This window comes from Bradysia coprophila, unplaced genomic scaffold (genome assembly GCF_014529535.1).
Source record: "Bradysia coprophila strain Holo2 unplaced genomic scaffold, BU_Bcop_v1 contig_193, whole genome shotgun sequence".
Taxonomy (NCBI): Eukaryota; Metazoa; Arthropoda; class Insecta; order Diptera; family Sciaridae; genus Bradysia; species Bradysia coprophila.
In genome coordinates this window covers 107,621-134,902 of record NW_023503456.1, presented here as the reverse complement: position 1 = coordinate 134,902, position 27,282 = coordinate 107,621, and the positions used below count along the sequence as shown (strand labels likewise).

General features: G+C 34.8%; 1 protein-coding gene and 3 long non-coding RNA genes across 4 annotated transcripts; 1 reads left to right on the top strand and 3 right to left on the bottom strand.

Annotated features, from left to right (window-relative positions):
- Positions 1 to 49: 49 nt before the first annotated feature.
- Positions 50 to 880, bottom strand: LOC119075176. The gene is made up of 2 exons (XR_005087321.1): positions 421 to 880; positions 50 to 357 (listed from the first exon to the last, which is right to left on the bottom strand). It is a non-coding gene; the product is annotated as an uncharacterized LOC119075176 (long non-coding RNA).
- A 2,896-nt stretch (positions 881 to 3,776) lies between these two features.
- LOC119075173 lies at positions 3,777 to 12,189 on the bottom strand. The gene is made up of 3 exons (XM_037181570.1): positions 12,118 to 12,189; positions 8,887 to 10,175; positions 3,777 to 3,986 (listed from the first exon to the last, which is right to left on the bottom strand). The coding sequence occupies exons 1-2, from the start codon at positions 12,151 to 12,153 to the stop codon at positions 8,931 to 8,933; spliced, it is 1,281 nt and encodes a 426-aa protein (XP_037037465.1). The 5' UTR covers positions 12,154 to 12,189; the 3' UTR covers positions 3,777 to 3,986; positions 8,887 to 8,930.
- A 6,198-nt stretch (positions 12,190 to 18,387) lies between these two features.
- LOC119075175 lies at positions 18,388 to 22,597 on the bottom strand. Its single transcript, XR_005087320.1, has 2 exons — positions 19,461 to 22,597; positions 18,388 to 19,416 (listed from the first exon to the last, which is right to left on the bottom strand). It is a non-coding gene; the product is annotated as an uncharacterized LOC119075175 (long non-coding RNA).
- LOC119075179 lies at positions 20,853 to 26,469 on the top strand. Its single transcript, XR_005087325.1, has 3 exons — positions 20,853 to 20,863; positions 24,158 to 24,163; positions 26,410 to 26,469. It is a non-coding gene; the product is annotated as an uncharacterized LOC119075179 (long non-coding RNA).
- Positions 26,470 to 27,282: the final 813 nt, after the last annotated feature.

The following is a 27,282-nucleotide window of genomic DNA, read 5'->3' as shown; positions in this document are numbered from 1 at the left end:
TGGTAACTTGCTTCCCTGAAATATTCTCTTTGATTAAAAAATCATTAAATAAATATACGAGACGATCACATTTATTACACATAAAACAAGACGGCACAAAACAAATAGACGTAGACGACATCCAACATGTCCACAAACCATGGCTTTGGAGCGATTGCCAATTTGACGTCCAGTGCCCTTTTCATCAAACTTGCGATCACTTTCAGGTTGATCCACTGATTTGTCCTTGTCCTAAGATATTTCAAATGATATAGTCGACCAAGGTATTTATAATTCCTTCCGAAAAAAACTCACGGCTGGCAGTGAATTGTGCTGGTGTGGAGGATTGGGAGAATTGATAGTCATCGCTGCTGGAACCTAGATTAGAATTTGAGTCATTAAGTGGTTACACAAAACATGAATGAATGTCTGGTAAGTTACGTTAGTATTATTTGGCAGGAACAGGCTCGGTGCGCAATCCTGCTTCACAATGATCTGTCCTTTTCCATTTTTCGTGAGATCAGATTCTTGGAAGTGTTTTCTACACACTTTGTAGAATGAACTCGATAGTTTGTTATCATTCAGTTTTTCAATCAAATGTACCGCTTGGGCAGCCGCAATCCACTTTTCTGCGATTTGCTTGTTTTTGGGGAAACTGTGGAAATTATTATTTCCAACAGTACCACAGTCTTTTACACAACATTGTATCACCATTTTAATGAAATAATTTTTCTGATTATTAGAAAATTGATTGAAATCAAAATTCCGGAGTCGTTAGTTGCTTATTGTTTAAAATTAAAAAACGAATATGTCAGTTGAGCGCAATGAAGTTAGCTATGCGGTTGATAGAAGTGTATGTGTGCGCCGAGGTAGTAAAAAAATAAAACAATGAGCTGACAGACCCCTGACCGACTATCACGAGATTTTATCATTTGTCAGAAAAGGTCACAAATAATCCATAGAATTTCATTTTATTTTCTAATTTTGTCGAATTTCACATAATAAGTTTGCGCTAACGATGGTTTGAATGACTCTCTGAAATGTTTACACACTAATTCTAATTTATTGATTCCTAAAAGGGTCCCCTCCCACAACAACCACTTCTTTCCGACAGATGTCGACCATACCCCATACACATACACCCAAACAAATAATAGTAGATTACATTGGTTGCGGTGAATGTTATTCATTACATGAGGGATCAATTTGTGATATGAGCCGAACTGACGAGTGTGTTTTAAGCGTTTTAAGCAACGAGGTTTGAAAGTGTTATTTTGACTCGTGTAGTTGCATACCTATTTGACGTTGCAAAACACACACACACACACACACAATATTTTGTATGGGAAAAGGACTCTCATAAACCGGCAGTTATTTTATTCAATTTGTGAGTTATTTTATAGAATTTGTCATTTTATTCATTTTTTTCAGGTATTTAATTCAATAAATGACTCAATTAATTCAATTTGTCAGTTATTTTAATCAAAATGTTAGTTATTGTATTAATTTGTAAGCTAAAAATGTATTCAGTCAGTTACACTCGAACTCGACATGTTATTTCAATTTTTTAACTGACAAATTCTATAAAATTACTTACGAAATCTGAAAATAATACCTGGAAGAAATTATTAGTAAAATCTACAATTTAAATTTGCACTAACTAATCTGACAAAATAAATAAAATAATTGAATAAATTAAAAGTTATATTTAAAAACGATTTTTTTTCTGACAAGAAATTTAAGAAAATGGGACGCGAAACACACGTATATTAATTGGCTAGAGGGATTCTTTTGAAAGTGAACCTACTGAAATCGGACGCATCTCCCAGTGAAATATTTTTTTATATGCCTGGTCCCAAAAATATTTTTTCAAAATTCTTCGCTCCTTGTTGAGCTGAAAGTTGGCTTAGATTAAATTTCGAACTTTTGAGACTTTATTTTGGCATGTATTTTTGTGGGAGCCAATTTGGGCGATTGGTTTAGCTTTTTTGTGCGAGAAATTTGATTGCATCGAGGCTACATACCGCAGTTGTTCCGGCGCCCGGCTTACGCCATAGGCAAGTTCGTATATGTTCGGAAAGTCGTGATGGGATATCAAAGTTGTGATGGATTTTTTTTTATAAATGACAAATTCAATTTTTTAATTCACAATTATTATTTCTCTTTAATTTCTAACTGACAAATTAATTATTATATTTGATATTGCTGATTTCGATTTTTCTTCTAACTAACAATTTTAATTTAATAACTTGTATTTCTTATTTTATAACTCGCGTTCTAATTTGTTCTAAGCTGAACTTCTTACTTTTATAACTGACAAATTAAATTTTATTCCTAACAAATTTATTTTTAGCCCCGTACGAAGTACGAAGGGGCTTATAGGATTACGATGCCGTGTGTAATTGATGGAATTCGAAGCAGACGGTAAGGGCAAAGTGTTTGCCTATGTTCATAGATGACGAATCCGCAATAAAAATTTGGGCCGTCTGTCCGTCTGTCTGTCACGTCGATATCTTGAGTAAATCAAATCCGATTTCAAAAAAAAAAAAATCCCTGAAAGATAGTCAAAATAGTGAGGCTAAGTTCGAAGATGGGCATATTCCGGTCGGCCCTTCGTGAGTTAGGGCCACATAAGTGATTTAAGGTCTTTTGGTGTTATTTGTGGCAAAATAAACGATGGAAATATAAATGACACAAATGATAGGTATTGTTAATACCAATCCAGGAAAAAAAAGTTTTTTAAAATCGGGTGAGTGGACCGTGAGTTAGGGCCTTAGAAGTGAAAAGCTATTCGGCCCTAAGTGTATTTTGCATATAACTCGAGTAAATTTGATCCGATTTTCCTAATTTTTGTTTCATTTGAAAGGTAATCAAAGGCCGAATAGAATGTTGTTGAAAAAAAATTAAATTTGGGTCCTTGGACTAAGGCCACTACTAGGGCCCTATGTGTATTTTGCATATAACTCGAGTAAATTTGATCCGATTTTCCTAATTTTTGTTTCATTTGAAAGGTAATCAAAGGCCGAATAGAATGTTGTTGAAAAAAAATTAAATTTGGGTCCTTGGACTAAGGCCACTACTAGGGCCCTATGTGTATTTTGCATATAACTCGAGTAAATTTGATCCGATTTTCCTAATTTTTGTTTCATTTGAAAGGTAATCAAAGGCCGAATAGAATGTTGTTGAAAAAAAAATAAATTTGGGTCCTTGGACTAAGGCCACTACTAGGGCCCTATGTGTATTTTACATACAACTCGAGTAAATTTCATCCGTATGTCGTAATTATTGTTTTATTTGGAAGGTAATCAAAGGCCGAATAGAATGTTGTTGAAAAAAAATTAAATTTGGGTCCTCGGACTAAGCCGCTACTAGGGCCCTATGTGTATTTTACATATAACTCGAGCAAATTTCATCCGTTTTTCGTAATTTTTGTTTCATTTGGAAGGTAATAAAAGGACGAATAGAATGTAGTTGAAAAAAAAAATTAAATTTGGGTCCTCGGACTAAGGCCGGTACTAGGGCCCTATTTGTATTTATACTCAATAAATTAAAATTTTAGGGCGATTTGAAATTTTGTTTCATTTGAAAGGAACGTCGTACGGGGCTTCGTAATTGCGCTATGCGCAATTTCTAAGATGTACACATTACATAATAATTTTACTTTAACTACATTAACCGGCGTAATAGGCTTACGGTCAAAGTAGGGTGACAGACGCACTAGGGTCATGTACGCAATAGATATACGGGTTTGTACGGGGCTCAGTCGCAGCAAACGCTCCGACTGTTCTGATGGCTCGTTTTACCTCGCGTTTGAATTGTCTTTTAATTTACGCAAATTAATTTATTTACTGACAAAATAATTTTTTTAACTGACAAATTCATTATTTTTTCTGATACCTGATTTTCTCATAACTGACAATTCGAATTTAATAACTCGCGCTTTATAATAACCGTATGGGAAAATAACAGTTAGCACATTGTGCACAAAGTGTGTTTTCCACTTCTTACACGGAAAACTCATATATGCACCCCAGACGAAGAAATCGGGAACAGCTTCACGATTATAGAACATTAGTTGTGTGCTGCATATTGATCTGAGGATCATACAATGCCCGCCTAATGAATATTGTTGTTGTGTGCTGGATATTATTTTTCAGCGTGCAGGTCTTAGCTGTATGCCTGTTTTATAATATAAAATGACGCCATTTTTTTCAATTCAATAAACAACCTGATTTATCGTTTAATAGAAGAAATTGATTTAATTAACTTTATCAATTTTATTTGCGTTACAGTCGAAGAAATTTAGTTTTCGGGTTTTCCAAAGGTATTAATCCTATTTACCCCACACTTTATCCCACAACAATGGAATCCACAAATTTAAATTTAGTTAACACAACGGTCACAATGACGGCGCTGCAGTCACGATTTCAAAATGTGATATAGGGTGGCTAAACTAAATTTTGGTTTTAGCTACATTTTCTCTTGGTTTTTAATAATTACATTAGGCTTTTAAATTAAGAGTATCTTTATGCAATATAAACCGTTTGAGTTTGAAAAAAGATGTTTTGTATCAGTGAACGATATAGGAAAGCGTTCAGTACGTCTCAACAAACAAAAGAACGTACAACATATTTGTACATTTAGCCACCCTACCTCCGTCATCGCATCTATTGTCTTCAAAAACATATTGTGTGGTTGTCATGATATGTATCAGAAGCTTGTTTATTTATGTGTCTCATCTAAAATGCTCGCCAGCAAAATTTTGATCATTAAATTCAACGGCAAAATTGATCTAAATGTTAAAATAATTGTGAATAATAGTGAAGTTACTGTGGTTTTGTTTTCTCCTCATAAAGGAATTTGCATCAGTTCGCTGTAAAGTGCGGAGCACCATTAGAAAAAAAAACTTGTCGCTTAAGAATGATCAAAAAGTTGCTGGACGCAGTAGCTACATCTAATGCTTTGCAGGATCAAGAATAAAAATTAGAGAAACACCAAGAGCCGTCCATTTGAAATCTTCACAATCATCATTTCAACTAAAGGTTTTTTTTAACGAAACGGAAGTTCGCTCGCAGATTCGGAACTTCGGAACATTCTTTTTCGCCGAATTACAATTTGGCATAGTAAATAAATTCAACTCTTTGTATAAGTGAAGCTCATGATTGAGCTAAATCATGAAAACAGAATCTGGTCAGGAATAAGATAAGAATATGAATATGACGAACTTCAAAGTTCCTGATTTATAAAGGCCTGCTCATGCAGTTATGCTTGTTGTTACGATTTCCAAAGAATTTTAATATCAAATTTTAGACAAAAGAACAATTTCCAAATCTGTTTTCTATTTAATTTATTGTATTGAACGACCTCGTTCTAGGGTAATAAAATTTTCTGTGGATAATTTGTAACTTCATGAAGATATTAAGATGAAAATCCTCAGAAACATTATTAGTTTAGTTGTTGTCCGTAATTATATTTTGACTTCGTAGAACATACTGTCCCGTACAATCTTTTTCTAAATAAAAAGTTGGGCTAAGAGTTGCGTTTTTTGAAGAAAAAAAAAATCTTCTGGAAGTTCCCCTCCATCCAGAAGCCGTGAAGTATCGCCAAAGTCAAATCGACAATATTGTATTTTTTGGTGATTTGTCATATTTTGGAGTTTCTTCACACTTTGGCGAAAAAAATAGACCTGAAGAAACGCCATAAAGACAAATTTTCAATTCTCTATGATCCTTGAAGTTTCTTTACTCTTTGAAGATTTTTCTTGTTGATTTAACAAATCAACCATAATGATGAATTGCCAAGAAAAATCGACAGAGCGTGAAGAAGAGAAAAATCGCCTGAGTGTGAAGAAACGCCAAAGTGTAAAAATACGTTTTTGAAATGTCTTTACATTATCTTTCGTAAAATGATGGTTTCCTCGAGATCCTTTATTTCGTTAAAGTATGAATTCCTTAGGATTGAACAAGATGCCTTTACGTTACCTGACATAAAATAAGAGTTTCCTTAGGATCGAACCAGGCAGCATTTCGTAACTTTTATAAAAGGATAGATTCACTAGCTTCGAACAAATAACTCCTTTGAGATAAATTACGTAAAAGGATAAATTTCCAAGGATTGAACAAAATCATCATCATTTGTGGTTGATTTGTTTAATCACCACGAAGAATCGCCAAAGTGTGAAGAAACGCAACAAAGACAAATTTATCATTCTTTGTTTCTGTCGGCGTTTCTTCACACCTTGCCGATTTTTAATTTTTGGCGATTTTACTTTGGCGATTCTTCACGGGAATCTTGATTCATGACGGCTACGAGCTTTAGCGAAAAAAACCCTTTAGTTGAAATGATGATTGTGAAGATTTTAAATGGACGGTTCTTGATCCTGCAAAGCATTAGATGTAGCTACTGCGTCCAGCAACTTTCTGATCATTCTTAAGCGAAAAGTTTTTTTTTTCTAATGGTGCTCCGCACTTTACAGCGAACTGATGCAAATTCCTTTATGAGGAGAAAACAAAACCACAGTAACTTCACTATTATTCACAATTATTTTAACACTTAGATCAATTTTGCCGTTGAATTTAATGATCAAAATTTTGCTGGTGAGCATTTTAGATGAGACACATAAATAAACAAACTTCTGATACATATCATGACAACCACACAATATGTTTTTGAAGACAATAGATGCGATGACGGACGTAGGGTGGCTAAATGTACAAATATGTTTTACGTTCTTTTGTTTGTTAAGACGTACTGAACGCTTTCCTATATCGTTCACTGATACAAAACATCTTTTTTCAAACTCAAACGGTTTATATTGCATAAAGATAAGGTAAGCGAGGTAGTAGCTGACCGGCTAAGCAATTTTTCAACTTTGGTCATCAGTATCTCAAAATGGTTTCGATGAAGCTAAGTTTTTCCTTCGTCAGAATTTAATTTGATCTGTTCCCATTCCGTAGAATATCAGAAATATTGACAATTAATTAATTTTTATTGTAAAAAACTGATTTTACTGAAGCACTGTTTTTGATGCAGTAGCTGACCACTAAAAAACGGATGTTTTTATACCTGACCAGTCTTGTTGCAGTAGTTGACCGCTACAAAATTAAGACATTTTTCACATTTTTCGCAATAATTTCGCATTATTCGACACATTTTCACTCGTAATTCACTGATATTAACCAATTTCAATGATAAAAACTCATAAAAACACAAAATATCAACGAATTTTAATCACATCATTTTGTACACAACAATGCACATGGAAGGTGAATTTGTCACATGAAGAAAAATGTACGGAATTTGGTGCGGTCAACTACACAAACATGGCATATTTTTGATGCAATGTTTTGACCACCATGTAATTAATCAAATATTAACTTTTAGACGCTATTTATGTTAATAATATTAATTGTCGAACTATTTACTACCTAAAAACACCAAAACTTTGTCCATTAATAATTCTTTTGTCAATAAAAACCTTAAATTAGACCACACCGATCTTTCGATTTTCTTAAGAATTGTGCAACTTTGTACTGATATGGTTTCATTTTATGGTTTTATCAAATAAGTAAACATAATAATCGCATTATTTTCATGAAAAAATTAATCTTTAGGCTCTAAAGATTAATTATAACGTTAATTTGCGTATTTTCATTTGTAATTATTTTCCAAAACAGATAAATAATATAGCTGGTCAGGTACACCTACACGGTCAGCTATACCCTCGCTTACCTTACTCTTAATTTAAAAGCCTGATGTAATAATTAAAAACCAAGAGAAAATGTAGCTAAAACCAAAATTTAGTTTAGCCACCCTATATCACATTTTGAAATCGTGACTGCAGCGCCGTCATTGTGACCGTTGTGTTAACTAAATTTAAATTTGTGGATTCCATTGTTGTGGGATAAAGTGTGGGTTAAATAGGATTAATACCTTTGGAAAACCCGAAAACTAAATTTCTTCGACTGTAGCAAAAAAAAAAACAAAAAAATTTTTTCAAAAATTTTTTTTTTTAATTTTATTATTATTATTTGTTATTAGCCGTAGATTTATATTTAAATTCATCATATTAAATTGCTAACAGATTTTTTTTTTGCTTACGTTTTTTCCGGTCACCCACCCAAATCTATCAAGCATCTATTACGCGAATTAATAAATTAAGATTGGCTCACCTAGTTTGTGTATATTACGTAGGTGGAAGCACGGGGTTTCAGGGGGTTTCGAACATTTAGTTTTTTCATATTGCAGATATTGCAGTGTCAAATTCTGTCCAAGATGTGACATATTTGCAAGGTATTGGCCTTTTTCACAAAGTATAATCAGCGTAACCTTCGTAAAAAGAATCTTGAATCTGACAAGAGCACGTGTGCCAACGTGTAAAAAACAAATGTTCAAAACCCCCTGCTGAACCGTGGCGATCCTCTTGTCAAACGGACAGTACATAAACAAATTCCATCATTTATTGCTGAATACCACCAACTATTTCTGTTAACATTTAAAAAGCCTTTAACACCGAAAATGGATTTAAAAGCTCGTTCGTCAAAATTTCTATTGAAATATATAAATGTAACATTATCATTGCATATTAATTCGGTAAAAATAGAAATAACTTTAAATGAAGGAATAAAATTAGATTTGATAATCATCTTTATGCGTATGTTCGGCATGCAGGTAAAGTTAAGTAATACATCCCACAACTAATTTGAAGATATAATTCAGCACACAGCAAATATATACCTGGGAACCTCACAATATTCCTACGAGCTGAATAATATTGTTGCCGGAACTATATTTTGAAAATATTCATATTACATGTTTATTGTAATACAACACACGGGAACATTATTCAGTCTGCAGCAAATATATGCAGCACACAACAAATGTCGAATTTGCCGAATTTTCCGTGTAGCGGAATGTGCAAAATAATAAAATTGTATAAAATTAATAGTGTCCTAGGTTCTAATAAGTGTAGCGAGTTCTATTGTAATTCCAAGAAACTCTTCTTCTCTTATAGGAGACTTATTATATAGTTTAAATGACACCGACCAAGCACTTCCCAAATGTGCTATGAGATTCTTCAAAGATATTTCTGGTAGAGATTTAAATTGAAATTTCTTCAATGAGCGAAACTCTTTAACGAAACTAACTACTTCATCGACGGTGAAACAATTGTTATACCATAAAAAATCGATTTCTTTCAGTAACGGTAATAATTTTGATATTTCCAAGTCATTCATTATTCGCCTTGACTTTAATGTGAATTTTTTAATGCTCGGATAATTGGCTATCAGTGAGTTGGTGAGAATACTGGTATCCTTTAAATGAGAAAAATACTTGATTTCTAATGATTCAAGTTTATCACTTGTAAGTGGTATGATCGTAGGTCTATTAAATACTCGTCCTTCAAAGTGAAGAACGAGCTCCCTTAGATTTTTTATCTGAATTCTCTCCTCTATGGTTTGTACAAAATGTTTCTCTTTCAGACTCAGATGCAATTTTTCCAAGTTTTGAAGATGTTCGTTTGCATATAAATTGTTTTTCGATCCAACGACAACATCCAACCGTATGTTACCTTTTAAACTTTTCAACTGAGGATGGGATCGCAAAAGAATTTCCACATTTTCATAATATTTTCCCCAATCTTGCACGAAAATCGTTAGATGTTCCAACAAAGGGAAGTGATCCGTAAATATTATTTCATTGGGAATAAGATTGCAATCCCACCCTTGATACCTAAATTCACGCAAATTTGGGAACAATTCACTTAATTTCTTTTCAGGTGGAAATGTGTCAATCATTTTTAGTTTTTCGACTTTCTTGAATGGCTTTGTTAGTCCCTTCAAGCTGCCTTCCTTGCAATAGGAAAATTCCATTTTCGTTAAGAACTCAGGACAATATTCATTTATGTATTTGATAATCAGGTCACGATTAACAATATTTGGTTTTGACCATGTGATTTTTAATCCGGAAACCAGATCACCACAACAGCGTAAAAACTGTAGGCTTAAACTGCCCATCCACAAATTATCATCAATTGTCAATAGAAAACTTCTATTTCCAAACACCCTGCTAAATTCTATCGTCACTTGGCGGCCCTTAAACGTCCGTGCTATTAAATATATGGCTACATGTCTGAGCTCTTTATTACAATCCGCAACGTTCAACAGTTCTTCGATATTTAAATGTTGAAGACAACTCTCCAAACAAGGTTTAATTTTATTTGTACAAATTGAATGACCTTTGTACAAATGAAATTCTTTTTTGTACACAAAAAATGACATTTTGTACATACAATTTCCATTTTGTACCATACATTTTGTACTAAAAGAAAACCATTTCGTACTTAAAAATTACTTTATGAACACAAAATGTAATTGTTTGTACACTGAAAAATTGGCTGAAAAGTGCCACAGTGTACATAAAAAATAACAGTGTATATGTATGGGCAAAATTGGCCACAGCTGAAAACATCAGAAAACAAATTCTATATCCAACTATATTTAAGTATGCCCGAGTATACTCGAGTACATCGCGTATATTCGACTATATCCGAGTATTTTCAACTATTTGACTATATCCAAGACTATTCGCCTGTATCCGACTATTCGATTGTATCCGAGTAAATTCGACTATTCGATTGTGTCCGAGTGTATTCGACTATTCGATTGTGTCCGAGTGTATTCGACTATTCGACTGTTCGATTGTATCCGAGTATATTCGACTGTATCCGATTATTCGATTGTTTCCGAGTATATTCGACTATCCGAGTGTTTTCGACTGTATCCGACTGTTCGATTGTATCCGAGTATATTTGACTGTATCCGATTATTCGATTGTTTCCGAGTATATTCGACTATCCGAGTGTATTCGACTGTATCCGATTATTCGATTGTATCCGATTATTCGATTGTATCCGAGTATATTCTACTCTTCGATTGTGTCCGAGTGTATTCGACTGTATCCGACTGTTCGATTGTATCCGAGTATATTCGACTGTATCCGATTATTCGATTGTATCCTAGTGTATTCAACTATTTGACAGTATCCGACTATTCGATTATATCCGAGTATATTCGACTGTATCAGAATATTCGATTGTATCCGAGTATATTCGACTATTCGATTGTATCCGAGTATATTCGACTATTTGACTGTATCCGAGTATTTTCGATTATTCAATTGTATCCGAGTATATTCGACTATATCCGACTATTTTCAACTATTAGACTATGCCCGAGACTATTCGACTGTATCCAACTAATCGACTGTATCCGAGCATATTTGACTGTTCAAATGTATCCGACTATATTCGACTGTATCCGAGTATGTTCGACATTCGACTGTATCCGAGTATGTTCGACTATTCGATTGTATCCGAGTATGTTCGACTATTCGATTGTATCCGAGTATATTTGACTATTCGATTGTATCCGAGTTTATTCGACTATTCGACTGTATCAGAATATTCGATTGTATCCGAGTATATTCGACTGTATCCGACTGTTCGATTGTATCCGACATCGAGTAGCTTAGATCATATCAAGTTCGATTGTAATTGGAAGATATAGAAATCGGTTGTAATTATAAATCACTTGATGCATATAAGTCCACCATCGCAAATGTGAATAATATTATTATTTTTATGGGAGAATCCGCGCCGCAGGCCGTGAAGAAATTGGAAAAATAAAAAAGCGGGGTCGAGGGGCGGCAGCCCCCGAAGAGGGGGTCAAGGGGGAGTATCCCCCCTTGAATGTTCAAAGGATTATTCACACGCTTTATCAGTGTGCTACTTGAAGAAAGCTTGAAGGCAAAATATAAATTTGTTCCATTTAGACACAGCCATTATGACCGAGTTTTTTTATGTCCAGGTTATTTTGTCCGGAGTTATTTAGTCCGAAAGCCCAACCTTGGGTACAATGTTTTTTTTATGTACACTGTGGTACATTTCAGTCAGTTTTTCAGTGTACAAACAATTACATTTTGTATTCATAAAATAATTTTTAAGTACGAAATGGTTTTCTTTCAGTACAAAATGGATGGTACAAAATGGAAACTGTATGTACAAAATGTCATTTTTTGTGTACAAAAAAGAATTTAATTTGTACTAAAGTCATTCGATTTGTACAAAAGTAAATGAACCTCCAAACAATCGAAATTCAAATCCGTAATTTTCATCGTATAACAATTTCCTGTTTACACCATTCCTGTTTACACCATTCCTGTTTGCACCATTCCTGTTTGCACCATTCCTGTTTGCACCATTCCCGTTTGCACCATTCCTGTTTGCACCATTCCTGTTTGCACCATTGCTGTTTGCACCATTGCTGTTTGCACCTTTACAAGCTATTACGAATAAGGCGACAGCTAGAGTGGTTTAGAGTGACTGGCGGTTGCTTTAGAGTGACTATCGGTTGCTTTAGAGGTACTGGCGGTTGCTTTAGAGGTACTGGCGGTTGCTTTAGAGTGACTGGCGGTTGCTTTAGAGTGACTGGCAGTTGCTTTAGAGTGACTGGCGGTTGCTTTAGAGTGACTGGCGGTTACTTTTGAGTGACTGGCGGTTGCTTTAGAGTGACTAGCAGTTGCTTTAGAGTGACTGGCGGTTGCTTTAGAGTGACTGGCGGTTGCTTTAGAGTGACTGGCGGTTGCTTTAGAGTGACTGGCGGTTGCTTTAGAGGGACTGGCTGGTGGTTGAGAGGGACTGGCGGTTGCTTTAGAGTGACTGGCGGTTACTTTTGAGTGACTGGCGGTTGCTTTAGAGTGACTAGCAGTTGCTTTAGAGTGACTGGCGGTTGCTTTAGAGTGACTGGCGGTTGCTTTAGAGTGACTGGCGGTTGCTTTAGAGTGACTGGCGGTTGCTTTAGAGTGACTGGCGGTTGCTTTAGAGTGACTGGCGGTTGCTTTAGAGTGACTGGCGGTTGCTTTAGAGTGACTGGCGGCGGTTGCTTTAGAGTGACTGGCGGTTGCTTTAGAGTGACTGGCGGTTGATTTAGAGTGACTGGCGGTTGCTTTAGAGTGACTGGCGGTTGCTTTAGAGGTACTGGCGGTTGCTTTAGAGTGACTGGTGGTTGCTTTAGAGTGACTGGCGGTTGCTTTAGATGGACTGGCGGTTGCTTTAGAGTGACTGGCGGTTGCTTTAGAGTGACTGGCGGTTGCTTTAGAGTGACTGGCGGTTGCTTTAGAGGGACTGGCTGTTGCTTTAGAGTGACTGGCGGTTGCTTTAGAGTGACTGGCGGTTGTTTTAGAGTGACTGGCGGTTGCTTTAGAGGGACTGGCTGGTGGTTTAGAGGGACTGGCGGTTGCTTTAGAGTGACTGGCGGTAGGTTAAAATTGAGTGGCGGTAGCTGGCGGTTGGCTTATAGTTACAGGCGGTTCATAAAAGGATGAATTTCGTTTATTTTTGCCTATATTCTCTTTATGGCATTTAGTAAGAGGGTGAATAATCAGTGGCGGTTGCTTTAGAGTGACTGACGGTTGCTTTAGAGTGACTGGCGGTTGCTTTAGAGTGACTGGCGGTTGCTTTAGAGTGACTGGCGGTTGCTTTAGAGTGACTGGCGGTTGCTTTAGAGTGACTGGCGGTAGGTTAAAATTGACTGGCGGTAGCTGGCGGTTGGCTTATAGTTACTGGCGGTTCGTAAAAGGATGAATTTCGTTGATTTTTGCCAATATTCTCTTCATGCCATTTTGTAAGAGAGTAAATAATCAGTGGCTGTTGGTTTAGAGTGACTGGCGGTTGCTTTAGAGTGACTGGCGGTAGGTTAAGATTGACTGGCGGTAGCTGGCGAAACGCCAGCCACGTTAAGCGAACCGCCAGCTACCGCCAGTCACTCTAAACCAACCGGCACTGATTATTCACCCTCTTACAAAATGCCATAAAGAGAATATAGGCAAAAATCAACGAAATTCATCCTTTTACGAATCGCCAGTAACTATAAGCCAACCGCCGGTCACTCTAAAGCAACCGCCAGTCACTCTAAACCAACCGCCAGGCACTCTAAAGCAACCGCCAGTCACTCTAAACCAACCGCCAGTTACTCCAAACCAACCGTCAGTTACTCCAAACCAACCGCCAGTTACTCTAAACCAACCGCCGGTTACTGGCGGTAGCTAGCGGTGGTTGGCTGGTCCATTTTCATTAGCCGGCGCTGACCGGCGTCTCAATTTAGTACAAAAAAACAACAAATTATACTCCGAAAATATGAAAAAAAAATGAAGAAACTGCCAGGGCTTCTTGTGGAGTGGTTTCCGCGCCCCAATTCTTGTTGTCCCCAATAAATACAACTTCAATCCCTATCAAACGTTGTAAAATAAACAAACTAAATGAAATAACTTAGCTTAGTCTAAAAGCTTGGCGGCCGGTTTTAAAGACTTAGCGGTAAGATAAAATTGCTTGGCGGTCAGTTTAAGCGACTTTGCAGTCAGTCTGAATAACTTGGCAGTCAGTTTGAATAACTTGGCGGTCAGATCGAATAACTTGGCGGTCAGTTTGAATGGCTTGACGGTACGCCTAAGAATTTGGCGGTCAGTTTGAATGTCTCGACGGTTGACTTGGCTGCTAGCTTATATATGGCGGTATGATAAAATTGCTTGTTTAAATAACTTAACAGTCAGTTGAATTAATTTGGCGGTCAGTTTAAATAACTTGGCGGTTAGTTTGAATGTTTGTAGGTAGGTCTAAAAACTTTGCGGTCCGTCCTAATGACTCGGATGTCAGTTTAAATGGTTCGGTTGTCAGCTTAAATAATTCGGCTGTAAGTCTCAGAACTTTGTGGTCAGTCCTAAGTATTTTTTTTTAAGTAGGGATCGGGCTTACTCTTTTATTAAAACTGGTCAATTCTGGCCAACCATCAATTTTACTCTGATTTTCTTAGCCTAAACATTGCGAATTTTTTACAGGTATCCGTTGTAAGTTTTTTCTGTGTTATGTTTTTTGTATTAATTTGCATATTACAGTTCTATCATTTTTTCATTTACACCTGAAAGTATACTGCGCATGGAACTCCGGACTTTGTGCCATGCTGCTGAGTGGTATTTTTTGAACACCTGATGTTCATTGGTACGATGATTAGAGTATCCCTTATCCTTAAAACCCTGTTTCACAGATATTAACAATAAGTACAAATATACCAAATGAACTCTCATATCAACAGCTACGCTTTTCAACAATATTTTCATTCACATTCTAATCAGAAAAAAATTTGGATTTCGCTTTACCCTACGTGTACTACAGAGCCTACACTTTGATGCACATTGTTTTCATATTTTACTCCATCATATAATTAATTCTAATTTCTCAAATTTCTCAAAGATTTCTCAAATTCTCAAATTTTTAAAAAAATTCTCTAAAATTTCTCAAAAATAGTCCCTGGTTATAGCTTATAATCGACGAGCGGTCAACTATAACCAACTCGCGAGAACACCTACAAATTGAATACAACTCAAAAATCGTCAGCCGAAATCACTTGTCATTTGTTTACAAATCATCAGCCCTAAATGAGCCCTAAATGATAGACTATAATTTTAGTCAGACGCTTTTTGAATATCGTTGAAAGAGCTAATATGACATGTTTGTGTTTAGAGAAAGCTGAATATCATTGGCGGGATAGCAGCCCTAAACTCAGGATTTGCTTCAATTGTCAGCCCTAAACTAGCCCCAAACGTTAATATATACTTTCAACTAGGAACACTATGAATAACATCCAAAACTTCCAATATGACATGTTTTTTCGAGAAAAAATTGAATAACTATGGTATTTGAGCAGCCCTTAACTCGGGACCGGTTTCAATCGTCAGCCCTAAACTAGCCCCAAATCATAGATTGAGTGGAAAGTCAAAAACCTATTCAGTTTATGACAAAACACTTAAGTGACATGCTTGAAAACTTCAAAACGGTATAACTCACGTAAATCGGCAGCCCTAAACTCGGGACCGGTTTTATTCGTCAGCCCTAAACGAGCCCTTTAAAATGAGCCATAACTCGACACAGCCCTAAATGGTGGCGGTGCCAGCGACATGTACCTCTTTTAAACTAAAATAAAAAATTCACGAAAATCAGATGAAATTTACACAAGATAGAAGCAAAAAAAAGCAACCCTAACTTCCGATCCCATCATCCGATATTGACAATTTTTTCCTCTGTTAGGGGAGGTATAGATGTCGTCAGCTGTGCCTAACAATGCCATTGGTTGCATAGCTCCGAAGATTTATATGCGAAAAACCAGTCCCCTATAATAGCTCTAATTTTACGATTACGAAACGGGAGCAAAACAGTTTATCAAAATCTGAATCGATTTACTCAAGTTAGAGCGGTGACAAACATTACAGAAGGAACTATTTTCTCGTTGATTCTCGTTTTGTTCCGAGGTTGGTTCCCAAAATTTGAGATGAGAGATGATACCTCTGGCACTTCTTAACTTCCACCAGATTTTTCGATGGATTTGGGTTGTTTTCGATATAAGTGAGGTGTTCCGAGGGTGATTCCTAAATTTTGTGATGAGAGATGATTTCTCTGGCACTACCTAACTTCCATCGGATTTTTGATGGATTTGGGTTGTTTTCAATATAAGTGAGGTGTTCCGAGGTTGGTTCCTAAATTTTGGGATGAGAGATGATTTCTCTGACACTACCTAACTTCCATCGGATTTTTGATGGATTTGGGTTGCTTTCAATATAAGTGAGGTGTTCCGAGGTTGGTTCCTAAATTTTGGGATGAGAGATGATTCCTCTGGCACTTCTTAACTTCCATCGGATTTTTGATGGATTTGGGTTGTTTTCGATATAAGTGAGATGTTCTGAGGCTGGTTCCTAAATTTTGGGGTGAGAGATGATTCCTCTGGTACTTCTTAACTTCCATCGGATTTTTCGATGGATTTTGGTTGTTTTCGATATAAGTGAGGTGTTCCGAGGTTGATTCCTAAATTTTGGGGATGAGAGATGATTCCCCTAGCACTTCTTAACTTCCATCGGATTTTTCAATGGATCTGGGTTGTTTTCGATATAAGTGAGATGTTCTGAGGCTGGTTCCTAAATTTTGGGATGAGAGATGATTCCTCTGGCCTGGCACTTCTTAACTTCCATCGGATTTTTCGATGGATTTGGGTTGTTTTCGATATAAGTGAGGTGTTCTGAGGCTGGTTCCTAAATTTTGAGATGAGAGATGATTCCTCTGGCACTTCTTAACTTCCATCGGATTTTTCGATGGATCTGGGTTGTTTTCAATATAAGTGAGGTGTTCCGAGGTTGATTCCTAAATTTTGGGATGAGAGATGATTCCTCTAGCACTTCTTAACTTCCATCGGATTTTTGATGGATTTGGGTTGTTTTCGATATAAGTGAGATGTTCTGAGGCTGGTTCCTAAATTTTTGGGATGAGAGATGATTCCTCTGGCACTTCTTAACTTCCATCGGATTTTTCGATGTATTTAGGTTGTTTTCGATATTAGTGAGGTGTTCCGAGGTTGGTTCCTAAATTTTGGGATAAGAGATGATTTCTCTGGCACTACCTAACTTCCATCGGATTTTTGATGGATTTGGGCTATTTCAATATAAGTAAGGTGACTGATATCCCCCAAAAAACCCTAAAGGGTGAAAGTGTGACGCAAGTCCCTGTTTCTACTTACAAAATAACTGATATCGCTGAGGGTGACACTTTCTGCGCCTCAACGCAAAAGTTTTATCAACAAAAAATTGACCCAAAAAATTTAAGAAAGAAAATTTTAGAAAAAATTGCGTCACATGTGGCAGATGATTCAGGACATATTTTTCCCTATTTTAACTATTTTCCTAACATTAGTTTCCTCAACATCTGCCACTTGTGACGCAATTTTTGCTAAAATTTTCTTTCACAAATTTTTTGGGTCAAGTTTTTGTTGGTAAAACTTTTGCGTCGAGGCGCAGAAAGTGTCACCCTCTGTCGTCATACGTATTTTATCCGGTGAGGCGGCAGCAACGCACTCTGTTATCATTTCTCTGAACAGGACAGGTGCTGATTGTTGTAGAGTAGAATGAAAGAAAATTGAAAGAAGGAAAATTTTAAAATTGTGTTATATTATCTATACACAACATTTACATTTAACAAAGCATTTTGTTTATATTTTTGTTTTTAATAATAATAATCATCATTGGGTCATTTTCATTTCCATCTCCATCTCGTCAATATAATTTATTTTAATTGTTATAATTATTATTTTAATGTGTCTCTTTTCCGGCCGTTGTTGTTGTAATGACTCACTTTCTCTATATTTCAAGAGCAATTTTTAATTTATAAGAATATAAGTGTGTGTGTGTGCATTCTTTAATGGATATTCCCTGGAATAATCATTTTCAATTTTCTATTTAATTGTTCTTTTTATACTTAAAATTTTATTCGCTTTTTTTTCTATCTTTCAGCTTCTTTGTTTGTTGTTGTTGTTGTTTTTTAAATAAATTTGGATGCTTGTCGAATTATTTTTTTTTATAATTTTTGTTTTCACTCAAATTTATATTAGCAAATCTTAGGCCTACTAATTATAATTTTTTATGTTTTTTTTCTTCTTATTTTAATTTTTTAAATCTGATTACTTTCTCTTTAAAAACTATTTTTTTTTACCAACTAATCACTTTAGCGAAAAAATGAAGCGACATATATATTTACCCTACAATGTACAGTATTATGGGGTAACATATTTATTGGGCCGATTGAATGTTCACTTAAAAAAAAAACGAAACAAAAAAATTAAAAGAAAAAAAGTTTCATTGGCAGACCAATATATTATTAACATATTTCTATAAATTTTAATTACAATTACAACATTCTCATACATATATTTGTCCATCCTCCATTTGTAGGTTAAAAATATTTTTGAACGATTTCCATTTTCCATTTCTTTTTAATTGTAAAAAAATATATTTTAAGTTTTAAATCAATAGAATATTATCATTGGGGATCAATTTTATGTATAAATTTTTTTAAGTTATATTTAAAAGTAGCGAATATATTGGTGTGAAGATGCTGCGCTGAAAAAGACTATTAAACACGGAAAAAGAAAATATTTCCGTGACGAGAGGCCGATTTTATTTTATTTTTTTAATTAAAAATTATTATTCAATAGAGCTGTGGTGTTGTCAGTGGTGATAATATTTTGTAAATTTTATTTTAAGATTTGTAAAGAAAGCGTTTCGGATTTGGTGTAAGAAAAGTAACAACTAAAAGTCCAATTTAGTTCCCAGTTGTTTATCGCATTAAAATTCGACGAGCCTTTTTTTTAAACATCAGTCCTAACTCTAAAAGAGCTAGCAAGTTCGGAAATTTCATTTATTCGCTTGAGTTGTTCGTGTACAAAATGGTATAGTAGGTATTATGAGTATTGTACCAGTACCACTTTCGCCATGGACTGAAGAGAAATGACAACAAAACACTCACGAGTGTTGTGCAAGAACGAACGAAGAACGAAACTTCGAAAGCTCACACATGATTGCTAATGATTCGCTAGACTTGTACATGTAACAGGATATGACTAGCCTTGTTTCCTTGCCACTGTCGTCATGGCCTGATGAGATGTTGGCAAAAATAATTCTTTCAAACTTTTGAGGAATTATGAAATTGCATTGCACGGTCTCTCACATCGAAACAGTGGCAGAAACCATGTCGCTGATAAGAGAATAGTATATTTCGTACCTAGGTCTAAAGCGTGTGAGAGGTTTCCAGACAGAGCCGAAGGCGAGGTCTGGCATCGAATACGCTAAAAAAGACTTATAGTCCTTGGTACGAATAATATTTTTCATAACCGACGGGTCCTAGCTATGAAAATGACATTTTCGAACTGATCGAAATAGTGGTCCTACTATCTAGAGTGAATTTAAAGAATATCTATCGTTTTGAGACTACATGCAAAGCAATGCGCACAGCATTAACATAGAAAATATTTAAAGGCTGATGATATCAGACTAGGCTTTGTATTTGTTTCGTTAAGACAGGAGTCCTATCCAGGGCTGTAAACTTTATGAATGTGACGTAATCACCATTTTCTGAGATCCACCACTTCTGATAATTTTACATGTAACAAAATTCGTCACATCATCACGTCGTGGAGAATCATCGCATGATGTGATGTACCAACATTTGGAGAATTTTTGACGTTTGACATATGTGGGTTAATGCTAGCAGTAGTGCTATGCTATGTGTGACGTTAAAACTGAGCAGAAAACTGTATTATTTGTTCATTTTGACAAGTCACTTTCATTGTTTTACTTTGTCTCAAAAGTCCGGAACGACGAAGACCTTCGACACATTGTGGGCCTCACACAAGGCAAAAAAAAAACAACATAAATCCGAGAGTTAAGGTTGTAAAAAGCAATTGAAAATTCACAATCCTGTCAGAGTCTATAACATTTTCAAAGAATCTTTCTTGAGATCTTAAAGAAATTCGTTTGGGCCGAGAGTTTTTCAGATTTCGAAAAATATGAGATCCTTTGAGGATCTCATCATATTTAAGTCTTATAGACGTACCCCAGTGCACAGTGTAAGTTTATAATGAGCTCGGGGATAGTTGTTGGTCCGGCTGTTGACATTAAATTTATCAGCGCGGAAATTGGGCTAATGAAAACTGTGACAGATCAAACATGACATCAAAATTTAATTTGAAATGTCAATGTCTGTAGACGAGTGCAGAGCTACGCTTATTGGGAACGACTGACTTTAGTATCATTTATGACGTGCAATAGGTTTTTTACGTCCTTTTCTTTCAGGCCCGGACTTTCCATGTGAGGCGTCTTGGACAATCACAAATGCGCCTTTGGTAATTTTATGGAATTTGCTATATTGTCGCCTTTCAATAGAGCTTCTTGACGTCTTTTGTACATTTCAAGCGCGTCTTCTCCTACATTTAACCTGAGCGTCTTTTTGTAGCCAGTTCGGCCCTGTTTCTTTACATACAATCTGGGAACAGTAAAGTAATTCGTCAATATTATCTTGTCTCTAATATCTAATTAGATTGTTTGGTTTTTTTAAAATTATTTTTTAAATTTAATTTTTGTTTTATTTCAATAATTTCTTCTCATTTTTATTAAATTTATAATTCAATTACTTTCTTTCATATAATATACGAAAATTCGCTGTTTCTATATAAAAAAGCTGTTTGTGTGTGTGTGTGTGTTAGTAAGTTCATTTCATCTAAATAAAATTCACAGTGTGTGTTAGTTCAAATATTATTAAATTTTCTTTTTTTACTTTCATAATTTCATATTCAATTAACATCTATTTGTTTATTTATGGTAAAAATAGTTTATTATTCATTTATACTTTTAGATAGTTAGACAATTTTTCTTTTCATTTATTATAATAGTTACTGTCGATGCCACCGAAAAATAAGCCAAATCTCATAATTTCTGTCACTCACATGTCAAACTTGCACTTGCCCATCTCTAAACGAGGAGACGTCTGTCATAAACAACCCTTACACAAAAGATAAGTTTCCAATGTTTAGATAATATTTCGAAGAAGACATTATTATAGCCGTAAGTGATCATTTTCAACTATTTCGTGGTTTCGCACTAACAGCCTTTTTATGTCTAGGTAGCTGAATCGATAGAGCGATGGACTCGTACCCTATAAGGCTCGGGTTCGATTCCTGTCATAAACATTCTTGAAAGGGTTTTTCCTGATCATAAATGAGTACTCACTGCTCTCGACCTTATTAGGACTCAAGAAACGCTCTATTGGCTTTAGCAGGTTTCGAGAAAACAACTAGAACGATGTTTTTATACGTCACTTGTTCAATTCACAATCATGACATCTATGCGACATCTGTGTTCGAATAGATGAACTATAATTGTGTAGAAAAACCAATAGCAAGTATAATTACCCCAGACAGTGGCCCTCGTGCGTGCTCTATTCAAGTATAGAGGCTTTACTAGCACCGATAACAAGTTGAAACTGAACAACGCCTCGAAGTATACAAAGAATCTATGAGGAAAGTTAGGCGCTTAATTGATAGATCGCCTAAATGTAGATTAGACATAATGTATGCAAATTCATCATAGGAGTCATTCAGTGTGTACATCGTTCCAGTCACCAAACACATAGGGCATGGATACTGTTGACGTTTTCACCACTTGTCAGCAAATTATCTTTAGCTGAATGTGGCGCTTTTGTAGTTTTCAGTAAAAAACTTCATGAAACAACCGTGTTCAGCTATGAGAACTCGGATGGCGCTTTTGTAGTTTTCTGGATAAACTAGTACGTCCACCATGCCCTATTGTAACTATCCAAAATATGAAGCTTTAGTGAATTGTTTTAGGACGTTACCAATGGGATATAATCACACGGGAATCGAACTCGAATTATTTTGTTGAAAGGCTTGTTCGGAACGAGTGAGCCATATGAAAATTAATGGGTGTCGTTTCGGCTCATATTTTACTTAGAAGAAAATTAGTATTGCGACTCGTCTTGGAAAGTGAGTCGTTTCAGAAACGCCTAATCATCTGTCATTTATATGGTGACACGTGAAATGAATGAAGTAATAGATTTTGTGTCAAATATTAGGTTTATGAGTTTCAATGAAAGAAGTAGCAGATTGAATATATTAAGATTCTAAACGGTTTTTACAGATGTGGTTCAGTCTGCATAAGAGTTGAATTACTGCAACATTTAGGAGAAAACTCGAAATAATATAGATTTTGTCCACATTTCGGTGCGATCGGCGGTTGGTTTTGTTTTATATTTAAAATTTTAGGTGCAAAAATGCACGCATATCATCTATATATAGAATAGTTCACTTTTTGTTTTTATTTTATTTTTAATTTTTAGTTTTTTATAATTTTTTTTAATTTTATTTATTTTTTATTTTTCTTAATCCATATGTATGTACAGATAAATTTATTTAGTTTTCCATATTTTTGTTGTTGTTTTCGCTACTAATCTACAATAATAATAGTTTTTGCATTTTTTTTATTTTCATTTTTCTTCTTCTTTGAACAATCATAAATAATCATTTTGTTTTTTCTTTATCGTTATAATAAGTTTAATCATTTTTTTTTTCTGCACCAATGGAGATATGTAAAGTGGTTTTAATTTTTCCTTTTCTATTTTTTTTCCTCTTTCTCTCTCTCTAATTATTTTCTTTTCTTATAAATTTTCCCTTAATGTGCGGTTAATGTGTGAACGTTTTTCTCTTCTTCTTCTTCTTCTTCTTCTTTAATTTTAATATTTTCTTTATATTTTGAATTAGTAACAGCTGTTAAATTGAGTGAGGAATTGAGAGTAAATGAGTTGTTGTCTTGCTTAAAGTTCTGTATTTCGTTGTTTAATTAATAGAAATTTGATATTTTAAAAATTAAGTTTTTCTTTGTTGAGGAAACGTTTTTTTTTCTTGTTGTTTTTATTATTTGAGCATGTGTGTATTGTGGTAAAAAGTCTGGATGTAACTGGATCGTTTATTAGTTTATTATATTAAGTTAACCTTGCAATGGCATTGCGTTCAATCTTTCGGCTACTCAGATTCAAACTGAACAAATCGAATTAAGGGCAAACTTAACAAATCGAATTAAAGTCAAGACATTAGGCCAGACATCGGCCAGGTCCGTTGATCAGTGTTTCTAAAAGCTTGAGGTTTTTTTTCCAGAAAATGGAAAATCCATTTTCCTTCCGGAAAATTCATTTATATGAAAACCATTAAAATATCTCCGAAAATACATCTTAAAAAAATGTCTTCTGTGTTGGGTATAGTATGGCTTAGTTCAGTGGCCATATTTTATGGAAGAAATTTTTTTACTGGAACGGAAATGAGGTCGGAATCAGGCTATTCCGAAAAAGTGTTCCGGAAAATTCTTCAACTGTGATGCTGTTTTCTCTGACCATTTCCAATCAATTATCAAAAATGAGGCTTCATTCGAAAGCTACATTCGATCACTTCTCATACTGACCGGCCGAGCGTGGACCCTCCAAGACAGCCAACTGTAGAGTCCGGGAAAGCCAAGTATGTTATTTCACAGATTTTCGAAAATTCTTCAAGACTTTTCAAGAGGTGCATAGCTGTACTTTGGAATTTGTTTTTGCCTGTTACTGGGACAGCCGATACTTCCTTCCTAATTTGGCTCCCTTCCATTGAGAGGACTCTATTTTCCGTGACCAGATTCTTTGATTTTTAAAAAAAATTAAGTTCCGTTTTCATCGACCTTTAATTTTTATTGTTTTCGAAAAGAACAGAGATAAGTTCCTAAAAGAAGTTTTCCACTTAATGTCCACCATCTTCTGTGTCCTAGAACTCGAAAACTACAGGTGATAGAGGTGATTTTCTTGATTCCCTTCTGGACTTAATTACCAAGGAAGGTAATATTAGGTCAGTTCCTAAACAAAAAACGTTTTTTTATTCTGTTCTATCAAATTTTTAAAAAAAGACGTATTTTCGGAGATATTTGATTTTGAAGGCTTTCAAATAAGTGGGTTTTCCTGCGGGAAAATCGACCTGCACCATGAGACAAGAACTATTTGTATGAAAACATTTTTCCAAACTTTCCTAAATTTTCCCGAATTTTTCTTAAATTTTCCCGAATTTTTCTTAAATTTTTCCAAATTTTCCCAAACGATTATTTTTTGGAAAATTAAAGAGTGAAAATTTGGGAAAATTCAAGAAAAAGATTTTTTTTCACGAAATTCTATGAATAGAAATTGTCTAATTGCAAGTAGTTTAAAAACAATGTTTCCGCTCTCAATTTCGCGAGGTGAGCCGCCGAAAAATTTATTGAGAATTTTAAAAATACAAAAAAAGAAAGCTTTTTAAAAGTTTTTTTTAGATCTCCGAGTCAGAATTTACAAAATTGATACAGGAACGATCCGTACTAACGTAAAATAAAAAATAAATCGCTTGTAACAGCAACGCCAATAATGCCAGGTGCGATTGGACTATACATCATTAGTATAGTAATAAAATTTGTGTTTTAGTTTACTAATTTTTGATACCAACTACAGCAATCATCATCTACTATGCATGAGTATATTTTTTAATTAAATTTTTTTATTTTAATTTAAATCTTTTTTTTTAGTATTTTGTTTTAATAATATTTTTTATTGGGTATATTACAATTAAGGCAGCAAAGACTGGGATCACATTTAGCGAAGTGAAACACTCAATTTTATATTTATATTTTCATTGGTTTATAATTGAAAAAGTTTTTTCTTTCTTTTCATTTTTTTAAATCTTTTTTGTGAGTTCCTTCTTTTTACGTAAATTTACATTTTAGTTACTTATTGTTTCAATATTTATAAGGGTTTTCAGAAAATTGAAATTAAGTTTCCTTTTATTTTCGGCTTTTTTACAGTATAGAGCGTCTCGTCGCATAATAACTTACCCGTGGCCAATTATGTTTTGAACTAGAACTGTGCAAGCTGACGACTTATTTTTATATTTTCGCTGGAACTTTAGAGCGATGTACGCTTTGGAAAAAAGACTACATTTAGGCGGAAAAATGTTCGCTTTTTGACGATTTCTCTGAGCCAAAATCTTTTTTTGAAAAAGTAAAATCATCATTAAAGCACGCAAAAATGTGTTACCTTTAAAGGAAAAATGGGTTTGTGTGTGATAACTTATTCCACTTGGAGAAACCTGTGCAGACTGCGTAAATTTATGTAATCTGCACAGGGTTCTCCAAGTGGGGTTATGTTATGAATCACCAACCAATTTTTCTTTTAAAAATAACAGATTGTTGCGTGCTTTAATGGTTTTACTTTTTCGAAAAAAGACTTTGGTTCAGATAAATCATCAAAAAACGAACATTTTCCCGCCTAAATGTAGGCTACAAATTTGCAAATGATACATTGCTCTCAATCTATGTAACGTCTATGTAACATATGTGTCCAATGAAGATAAAATGAGGAAAGTTAAATACACTTCTGTCAGGAAACTGAGAATCTTTCCAATTACGATTGTATTTGTCATAGTGACATCAACGCCCTTACGCATAGTTCATTTATTGTGATTTGTCATGTGTATTGAACAAGATAATTTTTTCAATGAAGAATTTATGAGAAGAATTTTCAGAATTTTCACACATTTTCCAGAACTTTTTAACATTTTTTTTAGAATTTTCCAACATTTTTACAAAAACATTGTTTGGGAAATAATCGGAACTATGGGAAAATCTAGGAAAATGTGGTAAAATTCAAGAAAATATTTTCCCAAAACCAGTCCCTGCCAAAAACATTAATTGAGTAACGACAATACAAGTTGTTAGTTTGCGAAGGAGAATGGGTCTCGAACGCGTATCTAGTGCGATACGTATGTCGGGCATGTTCGATAATTCGATCGATTATTTGGAAATTTTTTCATCAATCGATGATATTTGTCAGTAAACATGTCAAACGTATGTATGCTTTAGTGTCAAAACAATAGACTGATCGTCTAACTGTTGCAAAGTTTTCTGTGTACCCTCCTGTATTCTCTTCATTTTCAGATTCTTTAGCTCGATAGAAATCAGAATAATCTGAAGGTTTCGGGCGACCCGCACAGCTCTAGTTTAGGATATTCTTTTTTTTAATAATTTGATTCCAAAAAACAAATTGGCTACTTTAAAATGAGAAAACGGCATAGTTTTGAAAAATGGGCGGCTAAACACTTACCCAAGCAAACATGTTCCCAGTTTACTTAGTAATCGAAGGACATTCGTTGAAATTTTTCTTTAGGAAAAAATCTTGCAAAATAAACACTTTAAGCAGCTGAGCAAATGTGGAATGGTGTCTTTGAACTAATAGGAATTAAATGGAACGTTTATTCGTCAATTAATGCAGAACCGTAATGCCTCAAGAAAGCCTTTCGAAGCCTTGGTAAGAGTTTTTGATCAGATGATGTAGGACCAAGCTTTTGTTGGTTTAATAACCGCCCATTGAAAGGAGGCTTTTAGTGGATGCCTATACTACTGGGTTACCTATCCGTACGTCTGGTTTTATTAGATATTCTATGCTTTCTTAAGTTGTCTTTTTTTAGTTTAGAATGTCAATTATATGTAAAAAGTTGGTTTTTAGTTTTTATTTATTTTTTAAAAAGAAAATTTTAATATCGAAAAAGGAACCAAAAATGAGTCTCTGGCAAAAAAACGTTCAATTGAATGGTGTGTTTTTTTTGGAAGAATATAGATTTTTGTTTGAAGTTTAATATTGTTTTATAGACCCGAGATCTCACATGCCGATGAGTCACCGATAAGGCTACAAATTTGAAACCATATGCCACACTCTTTATACGCGTACTTACGGAGAGAAATATTGGTTCTCTTACACGGCAGAATTTTCTGTTTAAATCAATTTTATTCTTTGTCGACCATTAGTCCGCCAGTTCTGGA